The sequence below is a fragment of the Anopheles gambiae genome, chromosome X (genome assembly GCF_943734735.2).
Source record: "Anopheles gambiae chromosome X, idAnoGambNW_F1_1, whole genome shotgun sequence".
Classification (NCBI taxonomy): Eukaryota; Metazoa; Arthropoda; class Insecta; order Diptera; family Culicidae; genus Anopheles; species Anopheles gambiae.
In genome coordinates this window covers 2,290,924-2,305,361 of record NC_064600.1, presented here as the reverse complement: position 1 = coordinate 2,305,361, position 14,438 = coordinate 2,290,924, and the positions used below count along the sequence as shown (strand labels likewise).

The window sequence follows — 14,438 nt, the reverse complement described above, 5'->3', positions numbered from 1 at the left end:
TTTTTTTTTTTCTCACCCTCGCGCCTCTGCCTTCGGAGGAAGCGGCATATTTTCTCCACAATCTTTCATTTATTTCCACCCTTTTTTTTCCAGTAGCACCCTTTTTTTCTGTCTTCCTCTACCGCTCCTTCTTCCTACGACGGATCTCGAAACGATCGAACTCATCAGCAACAACGCGGGAGTGGTGGGTGGGGGGGGGGGGGGGGGGGGTGGTCTTTAGTGAAGCGTTTCGAACAGTGGCTCTAAGCCACAAGGCGCCAAGTGAAGCCTTTTTGCCACTTGCCAATTACTGACATTATGCACCTTTGCTTGCACACTCCCTCTCTCTCTCTCCTCTTTGTCCTTCCCCATCCACACTGCACTAATAACTGCCCCTTCTTGCAACGAGAGGGGGGGGGGGGGGGAGGGGGGAAGGTTTTGCTGCCAGTACAAGAAGCGGAGGAAACCAAATCTTCACAAAACGAAATTAAAAGTGATTCTCCCTTCCATTCGGGTCTCCAGAAGCGACCGGCGGGCGTACGGAGAGAAACTTACTTCCAGGGATTCCAATTAACCACGTGCTCAGTCACCGGGATGGAGAGGGAGGGCAGTCTCAAGACTGCCTAGGAGCGGGGGCCTGAACATGCCCGGGTGAAAATGAGCGCTTTGTGCCCGGGTGTGAAAAGTGAAAAACATCAACACTTGCGTCGACAGCGAGTGAATGCTGGTAAAGGAAAGTGTGCCTGTAGGAAATGTGGGAAATAATTAGTGACAGTGAACAAGTGTCGAGTGGGAGGTGCAGCGAGAGAGAGAAAGAGAAAGAGAGAGATAGAATATAGCAAACGGCTAGAAACAGGTTGCAGAGTGGCAGGGCAAGTGAAAGAGCTCAATCAACCAATGAAATAACAAGCTGCAAAACGTAAAAAGATTCAAACAAACCGGCCACACGAGCAAACTCTATATGCATACACAGATTGGAAACCGCTGCAACCCAAACGGGCACGGGCTTTGGTCAATGGGTAGTAAAAAGGGCAGCTCGTAACGAACGAAGTACACACAGAGTGCGCGTTCCCGTTTTTTTGCTATTGTATACTTTACCCATTCGGCTGTTATGCTCCAAAGGCTCCAAATCTCCCATCAATCTCCAACGACAGGGAAGCAACGAGCAAAAGGGGAAGTGATTCGGAAGAGCAAACCCACATGACGCTCCGGCAAAGCCGAGCAGCGAGGGGAACGGGCAAGTTGAACGTCCACAAATTATTGATGCAGGCGCGCATACAGGCGCGTCAACAATTTACTTATTTATTTATTTTCCCATCAGTGCAGCTTCAACAATACCACTTTACAAAAAAAAAACCGAATGGAGAAAAAAACAGGGCAACCTCCCTGCTTCGCAACCTCCCAGCGGGAAAGACCCTTTCGCCGTTCGGTGAATGGTGCGGGGAATAGGAAATGGAGTAACGAACCATTGCTAACACTGTCTCGATTTCACTCGTTTCATAATCACACATCGCGTACCGGCGGGCGACACCACCACCACCACACAACACTGGCACAGCATTAGCTGAACCGTGCGCGTGTGTGCAGTTTCTCTCAACTCATCAGCTCATGGCCCTACGGGTACAAACCACAACCAAGAAAAGAAAAAAACAAAACAAAACAAAAAAACATGCTACATGAAAATTTATGTTTTAAAAATAAACCATAACATCATCTGCTGCTCCTCTCCCTCCGTGGCAAGGCGATGGGATGATGCGTTGCGTTTGTGCAGCGAACAAAACCCCGCAACAGCAAGAATGAGACGCTGACGTTCCCTCCAAAACCTCCCTCGAACCATCCCCAAAATTCCGAACCACACCGGGGAGGGAGTGCGTGGTGCATCGTTAACGAGGAGCATCGGGTAGGAAATAACAGGCACCGAACCGAAGCAACAAAACCCGCCCGCCCGCCCGATCCCTCCAAAAAAACGCACACTGCAGCAGCACAACATCGCCACGGGTTCCAATGTGTGTCCGATTGTTGGCCTGACCACCGGCCAGCGGCTGCCCCAAAAACCGTTCCAAAACCCTCGCATGCAGTCGAGGGTTTTTTTGTTCATGCTTTTTTTTTTCTTTCTCTACCCGCTAACTTACTTCCGGAACGGCGCGCGGAAGAGAAAGTGACGCGCCCTCCAAATAGGAACGGGGAGGAGGAGGTGTGGAATGCGTACACCCGAAAAATGGGCAAACAAGTGCAACGGCGTGAAGTGTAAGTTCAACTGGACTTCTTTTTTTTTTTTTTTTTTTGAGGGACTGGCTTCAAGTTTCGAAATGGGCGATGTGGCGCCCGCTAGTAATCAAAATGAATGGATGGGAGTGTTTTTTGTTTTTTTTTCTATTACTAGCTTGTTGTCTCTGGAATGTCGTTAACGAAAATCAAATAAACTCAACACATGTTTCGACAGTGGCGTACAGTGAGTGTGAGAGAGCAGCGATGGTTCCGTGATTTAGTAACGAAGTGGCAGCTGCTGCTCTGAGTGCCCGCAAGGGCAATGAGTGCCGACGATCAGTTTATAAACAATTTTATATCAAATTGTTCATTTGTTAGCTGTACTACACGTTAAAGGGGAATATGTAGAGACAAAGGAAAGATAAATTCGACCAACATACGTTAAAATGTAACGTGCATTGCCTGTCTGCTTCAACTGAGTGCTCGTAAGCAACTAACAATTCTGCATCTCTTCATCATTATTCATCTAAATTACACTACATTTATTGTATTTCTTGTTTGCTCAAGAGTGTACACACGAATTAAACCCCATGAGGCATTCATAATTCTTCATCATTCCTGAAATAATCGATAGTGATAACTCACATAAATCACAAACGAGAAAATTCCACTCGTGTTGGGTAAATCTGATTCAGATTTATGAATCTGAATGAATCTTTGAAATGGTTCAAGAATCTTTGTCCCGGTTGCAAAGATTCATGAATCTCCAAAAATTATTGAATCACCAAAGATATATGAAGCTCAAAAGATTCCTATCTCTAGAGATTCATGGATATGAATGATACATCTCCAAAAATTCATCGAGCTTTCGGGACTTCTTGGCAAGTCCTCGCAGCCGGATAGTTTGTTTTGCTACGACGATCTAATATGTTGTTTGAGCTGTTGGGGATGTTGTTTGGTGAGATCGCGCAAATTAACTATTTTGCATATCATACATCTCTAAAGATTCATGAATCCCTGGATAGATATAAATTTTAATGGATTTTTTAATCTTTTAAATTCATGAACCTTTGAAGATTCATATAAGTTTCGTGATTCATACATCCTTGGAGATTCATGAATCGTTGAAGAGTCGATTCGAGATTCGAATCACTCATCACTCAAGATTCATATGAATGAATCTCATCGAAAGAGTCATGAAACCCAACACTTGTAAACACTAGACCTATTGGCACCAACCATTTTGGTTTGGAAATGCTTGAATGATTGATTGATGAACTAACAATTAGTGATGGGAAAAATGAAGTTTTTGTCGGAATCGATTCCGGCTAGCTCCGCAGTTTTCTGGAATCGATTCCGGCTAGTAGGTCCGGAATCAGTTTCCGGAATCGATTCCGGAATCGGCTCCGGAATCGGAATCGACTCCGGAATCGGCTCCAAAGATGATTCCGGAATCGGCTCCGGAATAGGAATCGGTTCCGGAATCGACTCCGGAATCGGCTCCGGAATCGGAATCGGTTCCGGAATCGACTCCGGAATCGGCTCCGGAATCGGAATCGGTTCCGGAATCGACTCCGGAATCGGTTCCGGAATCGAAGTCGGCTATCGAATCGGAAATGGCTCATAAATTAGAATCGGCTACCAAACGGAGTCAGTTTTGGCATCGCCATAAAAAAGGCGTTTGGGTCCAATCATACTACGTATTGATAACCGCAAAAATCCAAATTTACTTGTAAAAGATCCATTCGCATGGAGATTCCCGGACTGATTTCGCTCCGGAGTCAACACCGGAATCGGCTCCGGAGCCAACTCCGGAATCGGCTCCGAAATCGGCTCCGGAATCGGTTCCGGAATCGGCTCCGGAATCGGCTCCGGAATCGTAATCGATTCCAGCATCGGAATCGGCTCCGGAATTGATTCCCAACACGGAATCGGAATCGGGTAGGTCCGATTCCGAGCTCCCACCACTACTAACAATTAATGAAAAATTGTAGTTAATCATAACTATTCAATAACCATGTTATGTTCAAATAATTTAGCTCATTTTAATGTTTATTTATGGCAACGACAAGCTTAATAAAACATTTCACAACGGCCATTTTGTCTGAAACGCTTACAACGCTTGGTGAGATGTTTATGCTTAGTTTTATCTTTAGTATCCAATTGGAAACACGTTAAACGTCTACCAATGTTTTATTGAGCAACTACAAACCATTTTGTCATAAATACTAAAACTCTTAGTAGGTGCTACTAATAATTATTCGTTAAAAACGCTTCATATAACGTAATTTACTTGAGTGAAATCAAATCGTCCACTGTTCTTCCATTAACTTTAACGCTATCCTCGTAAGTTATAACCTTTGCCACTCTAACGCGTACGACCAAATTGTAACCCAAACGACGGCAATATAAACGTAAATTTGTTAAATGCAGAACCCTCTCCCCCCCCCCCCTCAAAGGTTCGCCCGTGCGCGCACCCCGCCCTACTGCTACTAATTTGTCGGTTTACTGTCCATTAAAACGTGCCCCCCCCCCCCCCCCGCCTTCGCAGCATGCTGTGCACGAATAATAAGGGTGAACCCAATTGGAAAACGCTTCCCGTTCCACGCCCCATCGTTGTGTTCCCGTTTGTAGAAGATCCCGAGCCGGCCGATCTTCCGGACACAACAGTGTTTAACGGTCGTTTAGACCGATTCCCAGTTCGCTTGTTTCGTAGTGTGCGCACCACCGCCTCGGTCCTGTGTCTGTTTGCGTGTGCTTCCCCAAATAAATCATCTATTACGCTTGTGCTTGGCTGTGTGTCGCATACACGCCCGCCGTAAAGTGTTTTCAATTAGCGGCAAACACAGAAACATAATTTAACGCAATGGAACGCAAACAGGCGAGCCTTGCTGGGCGATCGAGGGTGTGTGCAGCGTTCGCGATGAACCTACCAAAGGGTACAATCATTTTATCTTTTTTTTTTTTTGCTCCTTTATCTCTATCTGTCTCTCTTTCTTTCTAACTCAACAACCGATGGTCCTGTAATGCAATTTAATACATGAAATAATGGCAATACACATTGCATATGAACCAATTTTTTGTTATTCACACCAACGGCTTCTTCTTTCAAACCCTGCAAAGTTAAAACGAAATGTTGACCTCAAAGACGGTACAAACATAAAACCCGTCAACTGACACAGAGCTGAAGGGAGAAAGCCAGTTAAGAAAAGCCAAACCTGACCCACAGAAGAGCGCTTGATAATAAAATTGAACCACACAATCATACCGCACCTGAAAGCGCCTCATTTCCTTTCACACAGCGGCGCTGTGGCGTAGAAAGTGCATAGGTGGCCACACACAGACACACACACACAACCCCCCCGATTACCCCAGCATAGACCGAAAGGCCATAAAATATCCGTTGCGCTTCCGAGCTTTTCCTTCTTTTCTTTTTGGCAAAACTGCGCGTGCATGGGGCGCGGCACAACAACAAAAGAAATGGAAACGACACACACGGGCAGTAAAGTTCATACCCCGCTCTCTCCGTTGGGGACAGAGACAGGGCCGAGAGCCGAAACGGAAGCGACCACATGCATATCCCCAAATTCATCTGCAACACCACCCTCTCTTCCATCCCTTCCAAACAGTTGGCATAAATAAATTCGACTAGATCGGTATTTACCCGCGAGCGGTCGTCTTCCAGCACCTCGAATACGTCCAGTACACTCACCTGTAAGTAGAAGCAGAGAACAGCAAAATGAACAAAAAGTTATTAGAAAGGAATCAGTGCGACCAGCACACACACAGACACACACATGAGTGAAGAAGAGGAGAAAGAAAACTCTCGGCGAAGGGTCATTTATTTGATTTTATTATTTTCACCCAAAACCCGGGGGCCGCCTCCTGGATCGGCTGGTGGGACGACTGATCGAAATGAAATCATAATCATCTCCGAAATTACCTGCCAACCCCACCCCCCTCCCTTTGTTGTGCTGGCGGCACTTTCTTTCAGGCGGCTGCGTTAGCCCCAGCCCCCACGCTGGGCCAGCAGCGCGAGTTGGGTAAAGGGGATAAACCGATCGAACTACGATACTGCGATAGATTAATCGATGGCAAGCGACGAACCCGGGGGGGGGCTCCTTTTAGGACAATTTATTTAAAAGGAAAGAAAGCCACTGGAAAGGAAAACAAGCTTCACAATCAATTTTGCTCGCCCATACGTTCCAAATGATCCGCCGGTTTACACAGGGGATCGGGAGAGTTAAGCTTCCCCATTAAGGCTTCATTGCTTACGCCATTGCGGCGCCCGCCACAATTTCCTAATCCTCGCGGAGGAGCGCGTTGCAATTTGTTTCTAATTTCAAATCGATCCGCACCACCCGCCGACGAAGGGGTCGTTGCGCAACGACGTCGATATATTTTACCGCCCCGCGGTCGGTGATTGAGGCAAGCTGTGATGGAGCTGAGGCTTGCAGTAAATTTTTTAGCTGTCCATGGCGGTAGCTGCTGGAAAAGCAGGGCCACGAGAGCGCATTAAATGATCGCACATTAAAGTACGGACAGTTCAAACCGTGAAGAACCGAGGTGAGAACAGCAGGCCTGAGGAGCTCCAGCAGGCTCTTTTGTGTGGCTCCTGCAGTAACACAGCTCCTTGCAGATGATAGAAACGTCAAACTTATCTCTCTCTCTCTCTCTCTCTTACTTGTCCACCCTTATTGCAGCATTTGCAGTCAAAAACTGTCTTTTCAGTCACGAAGATGATGCTTGCCACGGGGCGTGTAAACGCTCAAGCTCTTCTTGAGGGAACTTTCTTCCCGTGCACCGGCTGACATCTTAACCTTGAAAAATCCAATCCGCCAGGCCGACTTTCTTGCGCGCTTTGTTTTTATTGCAAGCCAGGACGGGTGGAGAAATTTTTGGAGCATGCCTTCTTTACGATTTCCGCGCGACGAGCACGACGTAGACGACGAACTCCAAAATGAAAAAATCAGACCAATATTTCACCGGTGGAAATTTCCAACACACGCCCTCTAACCTCAATGTCATGTGCGTGTTTGTGTGTGTGCGTGTTTGTGTGTGTGTGTGTGTGTGTGTGTGTGTGGTGCAGGGAGAAGTTACAGCGTGTGTCATAAAATGCGCTCCGGTAGCGCATACAACGGATGACCCGAATTTCCCCGTGTTTCTTCCCTTGAGGCCACCACAGGGATTTTCGAACCTTGCTTCACGCTTTTCAACGCCCCAATCGGAGCACCGATTGCCCACCGTCACACGTTACGGGGGTTTAGTGTCGGAGCTTCATCTTCATTTCGGCTGCGGTAAACAGAATTCGCACAGTGCTGTATGTGTGCTTGGCGATGCGCTGTGGTGGATCGCGTGCAAAATGGCAATATTAAGTTGCTAGAATCATGGCGGAAAGGGAACCTAAAGGGCAGGGGTGCGTTCCGGTATAAGACCTTTGCATTTCCACCGTTCTTGACCCTTTGATATTTTGAGTTGAGTACAATTTGCTTGGGTATGGCAGTATGATAACCTATAGAAAATGTTGGAGCAAAAATGCGAACAACTCGTGAAGAATGGGGAAAAGAACGAGCGGCGTCGTAACTGAAGGGAGAATTTAGAATCGATAAATATGTCACCGGGCCACACACACACAGCTACGTACCTTTGGATGCATTTCTTTACAGCTTTGTGTTACAATCTGTAGTGTGTAATTTAGGCGAAAATTGAGACACATTGTCCAAAATTGATGCCTTACACAAAACCCGATGACTTAGCAGTAGTAATGTGCTCTCTGGAGCGCATCCACGACTCCTATCAGACTCCGGTTACTGAGACTCAGATTGGAACTCCAGCAATATCGGAACCACTAATTCTACCCAGAGTCAAAGTCGAAGTCATCCGGAGTTGGAGTCGTCCGGAGGTTCCCGAGAATAGACTTAGCAACAACAGGAATGCATTACGACACCATCCTTCTACCTTCTTCTTGTTTCCAACTCCCAACGACTCCGGATGACTCCAACTTCAGCTTTAGATGACTTCGACTTCAACTCCGGATAACTTCAACTTCAATTCCAGACGGCTCCGGACAACTCCAAACCGCTCCAGACGATTCCGGACGGATCCGGATAATGCTAGTCGGACCTACCATCCCGAGTCAATCCCGAAATTTTTGGAGTCGGATTGGAGTTGACTCCGAAATTATGCCCACTTTACCCCTCATTACTTAGAAGCGCCAAATACTGTATTTGATACGTTGACTAGATGCAAATAGACATAAACAAAACCAAGCTATTGTGCGAAAAAAAAACAGTTGGAGCAATAATTACAAGGCAAAGAATCAGCTTGAAAAGATCTGGAAAGTTGTGCGCTGAACAAAGTCCACTGTCGTAAAAAATACATCAGACTTATAATTAATATCAGAAAAAAACACACACACTTTTTCTGCCAATTAGCGCTCATCTTGGCGCTGTCCGCTTCTGTCAGTTGTGACAGTTATGCTCCAGAAACGCCACTTTTACAGGTTGAGTTGTCTCACAAACAGCATCGCTTTGCAACTTGGGTGATCGAAACACGAAAAAAATAACACCATGAGTTAAGATAAGCGCCCGAATATGACAACCCTCACGCATTTTTTCCGCTGCTTATCCCTTTTCCGTGTGTGAATTATGAGCCCAAGTGTGATTGTGGCACTCCTGGGGAGAGCTTTTTCATTGCTTTTCTGTTGAATAATGAAGAGCAGCCAGTCAATTTGAAGTAATTATTTCCCATTTCCAGGGTCATATGCGGGTCGATTTCCCCCCCCACCCCCACCCCCTTTCGTTCTTGCATCACCCCACCACCCACCAGGAGGCACTGTGTTTAACAGAAGAAGAAAAAAAACACATTGGCAACACTTTCCAATTAGCCATCGATTGGGCGTGCCTGGAAGGAAGAGAAGCGCAAAACAAACGGTTCGGTTTCCGGTTTCCAAATACGCGCTCGCAACCCGAACCAACCGCACCCCGTTCGGCCCTGTTCTTGACCCTCTCGCTTATCCAAACCTCCCACACGCGTCCCGCGTCTTTGTCCCCGACTGGCATGAACGGAATGTCCGCTGCAAGGTGTGGTAACGCCACGCGCCCAACACTATATCACACTGAGTGTCCCCAGCGATGTATCTGTGTGCGTAAACGGAAGGGGGTGGGGGCCGGTTGGGGGGCGAAGGACCATCCGCGTAAGTTGATTAATTAAACCGATGCCGAACCATTTTCGCATTCCGCGGTGCCACGCGACCGTAACGGAAAAAGAACGCAAAGTGGAGAGCATGGCGGCCCACGATGCAATCGGGTTTGGTTTGGGCGAGCGCAGGAGGAGACGAGAAAAATCAATAACCCACCGCCCCGTTCCACAACAGTAGCAGATAGACACACACACGCACACACACACACACATTGACGGAAGGCAAAATGATTAATTTTCCAGCTGCACTCGCTGTAACCTGCTGGGGCCGCGTTGGAGTTGGAGCCGCAGCTTCGATTTTCCATTACTTTCGCGATAATCAATAAAAATGCTTTACCGGACTCAAAAAAAAGCAAAATAAAGGTACAATAAAATATTGTTTTAATGAAACATGACACGCTTCTTAATTGGCAGGGAGCAGGAGAAAGCGGTCTTTCTCTCTCACTCGCTCACACACACACACGGCAAACGTCACGCGGTATGGAATGTCGAGTCGGGCCGAATTTGGCGGTATTTTATTCGATTTCCTGGCGAGCGAGATCCACGATAGGTTTCTTCCACCTTCCAGTTTCGTCATACGTTGGTCCGTGGCACTCCAAAAATAGCAAACCCTGCCTTTGCTCGCACAAATGTGCAAGGAAATTAGACCGTGGTGCCGCCGACGCCGCCGCCGCCGCGTCGTACCAATCATCAGCCATCGTGGGTCGTAAAATCTTGGGCCTTCGAATTTTTGTTTGCCGATGTGCCGATCCGATTCAATCGAGTCGTTTTCAATGTTTCGCTCTTCGCGGCGCTTCGCAAACGCTTTTCTTTTCGCGCGCAGGCAAAAGCACGCTGGATGCTCATCTCTAACGTCACACACGGCAAGCGGAACTGGTTGCCGCTAAAGTTAAAGGGGAAAAGCGCGCAGAAGGCGACCCGCCGTCGGTGGTTGGTTCCAATCGGGCAGCACCAGCAACACAACGATTATGTGCGCGATCGGGCTCGGCAGTCATGTAACGGTGACGGCCCCGCCTGGTAACGGGGCCGGCCAGCAACCGGGAGCATGTGCGCGTGATGCCATCGGCAAAACAATATAATCGACAGGTGACATCAACACTGGCGTAAGCGAAAAACCTTTTACACGCCAATCGAACTGTGACAAGCGGCAATTGGGATGTTTCATGTGCACAATTGCAAGCAAGGTGGATACACATTGATAATTGTACCTGCACGGGCATGCATGCATAGCTCTGATAACTCTCCTGGGACACATTGGATGCCAATCTAGGCAACTGTGTGAAACATATTTAACCTTTCTCGACAATGCTTCAGTAGTAAATTGCAATGAAATAGGAGCAAAGAGGCGAATGAAGCAAACAACCAATCGGCCACCAGTTTGATTTTATACGGGTGACGTCATTTCAGCCAATCGAACTGTCAAACTTCATACAAAAAAGATGTATTCTGAAGACGTCTTTATTTGAGCAACTGAAGCGAAAACAAAATTAACAAGTTATAGTTCTTTAAAATACCCAAAAAATGAAATAAAGCAAAAATTGCTGGAATCTTAGAACTGCCAATAATATTTGTTTTGATACCAACTGACAAAGGTATGCTCATTAAGATTTTGCAAGCAATACTCTTTCCACCGCCCAAGGTCATAGCGCGTCAAACTGAATGCATTAATTAAAACTGTGCCCTTTAAAAGCTTTGGAGCATACATAATTTAACCCCAAAAAAGCCCATTTGCACACACACACACACACACACACACACAGCGGTCCTCGGCTAGTAACTTTTCGCAAAGGTGGGGAAAAGAAAACAAAACACAAAAAAAGGGAAAGTGAAAAATTGGCGGAAACTTTGTCGACTGTCCGGCGCACGCTTTGGGGTCATCGTGTCGTGATGGACGACATCGGGCGACGCATGATGCGACATAAATGCTCGCGAGCGCGTAACCAGGCTGATGTATGCGAACCGGGGAGTGGGCTTACATGAGCATACGAAATTGAGGAGAGGTTTTTCTGCCTTGGTTGCTGTAAGTCTTCTTCGCTTGATGCAACCACACGATGTTTTGCCTTGTGTGTGTGTGTGTGTGTTAATAATTTATATGCATCATGCTCACTTATGTTACGGTAAACGATTAATTCGTCCACCACAACAGCAAACCCCTTCCTCCCTTGTTTGGGGGTGCCAAGATCTCATCACCACCATCGGCGATATGGATCGCGCACACCCGGCACGGTGGTTGGCAAGAGAAGGAAGAGGCTAATGGGGAAGCGAAGGAGGGCAGGAGGGGCAGGAAATGAACCATCATTACGTTAGCCGTCTCCTTGGGCCAATCTCGCGCAAAACCAACAACCTCCAAATCGCGCCTTATCACGTAACAATCGCCGCAAAGCGTTCGCGTGCATCCATCGCAACCTCTCTTGCGCTGTCTTGCTGTCTGTGTCTGTGTGTGTGTGTGTGTGTGCGTTGGTGTCTTCTTTCCTTTTCTTGTTTTGGCTCTCAATTTTTCCCGAAGCGAAAACATGCGCCCGCAAAAAAAAAAAAACATTATAAATGCTGGCACAGCTCTAGGGCTACCACCCATCACCGAGCGCCACGGCGATATTTCGATTGCGCAACGCGGAACGGCCGCCCAGAACAATCTTGCGAGCGTGCGCGCGCGCGCGCAGCGGGCTTTGGGTTGGGGCGTCGGATGCAATTAACATTACCGGCGGCGTCGAACGATGACGCGCGAGCGTCTTCGAGACAGGCTGGCGCAGCAGCAGCAGCACCGATGGACGGCTTCCGGTTATGGCGATTAGTTTTGCCACTGGCGGGCAGGGGAGGGAGTAATGCCATCGCGCTCGCCATTAGTATTGTCACAAAACGATGTTATTGTTCATGCTGGTAGCCACCGCCGTGCGCGCTCGTGTGGTACGAGAGGAAAAGCGTGCTGCCCTAAGGGAAGGGGGGAGCGAGCGACGACTCATTACGTGGCCGAAAAGTGGATGGAAACTAATGTAATTCTACTGCACGCGGCGACAGTGGCGACACACAGAGCGCGCGCGACGGTTTTGAAATATCTGAAACAATCAAACGATCGGCCATCACACACGTCGCTGCGGAAAAAGACGTCCACAAGCTTACGCGTGTACGTGTGTGTGAGTGTGTGTGTGTGTAATTTAGGATGTTATTCAATCAGCTCATCCACCTTTGGAGGCCACTGCATATTATGCTGCGTTTTGCTGTGGCAATAATGCAAATGTTCACCAAAAAAACAACAACAAAAAGGCTATTAACATATAAAAATTTCCAATTCCTTTTTAACATCGCTTCAAATTTCACATTTGAATTGAAATCATAGATTTCTAAAACACAATACTGATTAAATAATATAGGAATGATCTCTCCCATTAGAATAACTCACAATTAGAGTTTCAGGTAAAAGCAGACATCAGCACTGTCAATGAGAATTCGTGAAATCAACGACTAAAACTGGCAGGAATTCTTCTTTATTGACAGACAATAGGAATCCTGTACAAACACATCAAAAATTCAAATTCTGCTCCAACACCATCCTAATACTATTTTTCCTCCGGGTTCTTATTGCATGGTGCGTTGCTACGCTAGCGATGGTTACATTTTAGGTTAGCACGATGGCTTCATTGAACTTCCCCTCTTTCCGTTGACATACAAATGTTTGCCACTTATCAGCCGATACACACACCCTTTGACCCCACATGGTTTGCATAATTATGCAGGTAGATGGCGACACTGTCGGAGCAATTGAAGATGACACTTTGGGTGGTTTGTGGATCAACTAAGGTGTTGCGCAAATTGTCTATATTTTGGGCGCGTTTCAATCCTTATTATAACACGAACTATAAAAAAAACAACTGTAACTTTAACAGTAGCTTGTTGCTTTATAGCATATGGAATGAAAATGTTCTAACACAATTCAACCTGCTGAGCAGCAGCTTCATTCGCTTTCCACATTCCAGCCTCGCCCAGTTAGCAGGAATAACTCCCTAGCAACATCACGTACACACACACACACACTACTCCGCCGCTTCGAATCTGCTCGCTTTTGCAATTGTATAATAATAGCCGTTGACGTTGCGTTTTATTAGCACCTTGCCAGCAAAAAAAAAAAGCCCACCGCACGCCAATATTTCGCTGAATCATGAAACGGTAACACACACACACACACACACACACACGGGGTGTCGTATTACTTCCGCGCCAGCTTAGAGTGATAAAATAGCGCAAAAATTCCCCCGCGGCCGAAACCGCCAAAAACAATCAACCCACGATAGCGCACACCCGCACACGTAGAAAACAACAGGCAGGCGGTTTCGCAGGTGTAGATGGCTTATCAACATCGCAACAGGAAAGCCGCGACCGTGCGCGCACGCATATACGCAGCACCACTTTCACATTGCCGGGAAAAGCGATCGAGAAACTTGCCGCCGCCGCCGCCGCCGCTGAAGAAGCAAAACAAGCCCGGAGGAGGCTAACCATTCTCGCCCGGCTTAAAGGTCGCACACACACACACACACACACGCGCAGAGCATACACGGTAGTGGTGAATAATTAACATACTAACCTCGCGCGCGCGCGCGCGCGCTCGCTGGTGTATGAAGACACACATCAAGATCAAATATAATATGGGGTCGCGTCTGTCGTCTCTCTTTGCGCGGTGCACACAGACGTACCATCGCACATCACTCTCACTAAGGGCGTAATGTTTGCTCTTCTCCGCCAGACCCACCTCCCGCAGAGCATGACCCACCAGCTTTTGGCCAGAAGAAGCGCCAGCAGCAAAGCGACCTTTTTCTTCTTGAACAACTCCGCTTTCTACCATTTTTTTTTTTTTTGCGACACCGAAACCAGGCATACACGGGACGGTGTGCTGGGAGGGGGTGGGTCAAAAGGGCAGGAAAATAATTACACGGCTCAGATGCAGCGCGGGCGAGCGCGGCCCTTCCTCTTCCTCCATCAGCGGCAACTGTGAGGCGTTGCAACAAGCGGAAAGGAAAGCAAATGAAAGTAAACCGAACCGCACACAAACACACACACAC

General features: G+C 47.4%; 1 protein-coding gene across 11 annotated transcripts in view; it reads right to left on the bottom strand.

Annotated features, from left to right (window-relative positions):
* Positions 1-14,438, bottom strand: part of LOC1272117 (serine-rich adhesin for platelets) — an 83,507-nt gene that overhangs the window by 42,371 nt on the left and 26,698 nt on the right. For 4 of the 11 annotated variants that reach the window (XM_061660470.1, XM_061660477.1, XM_061660482.1 and 1 more), the window contains one exon: positions 5,852-5,899. The exons of the other annotated variants lie outside the window; for them this stretch is intronic. In XM_061660470.1, coding sequence (XP_061516454.1) covers positions 5,852-5,899 — 48 coding nt within the window. The remainder of the gene's footprint in view (positions 1-5,851; positions 5,900-14,438) is intronic. 11 annotated transcript variants of the gene reach the window in all.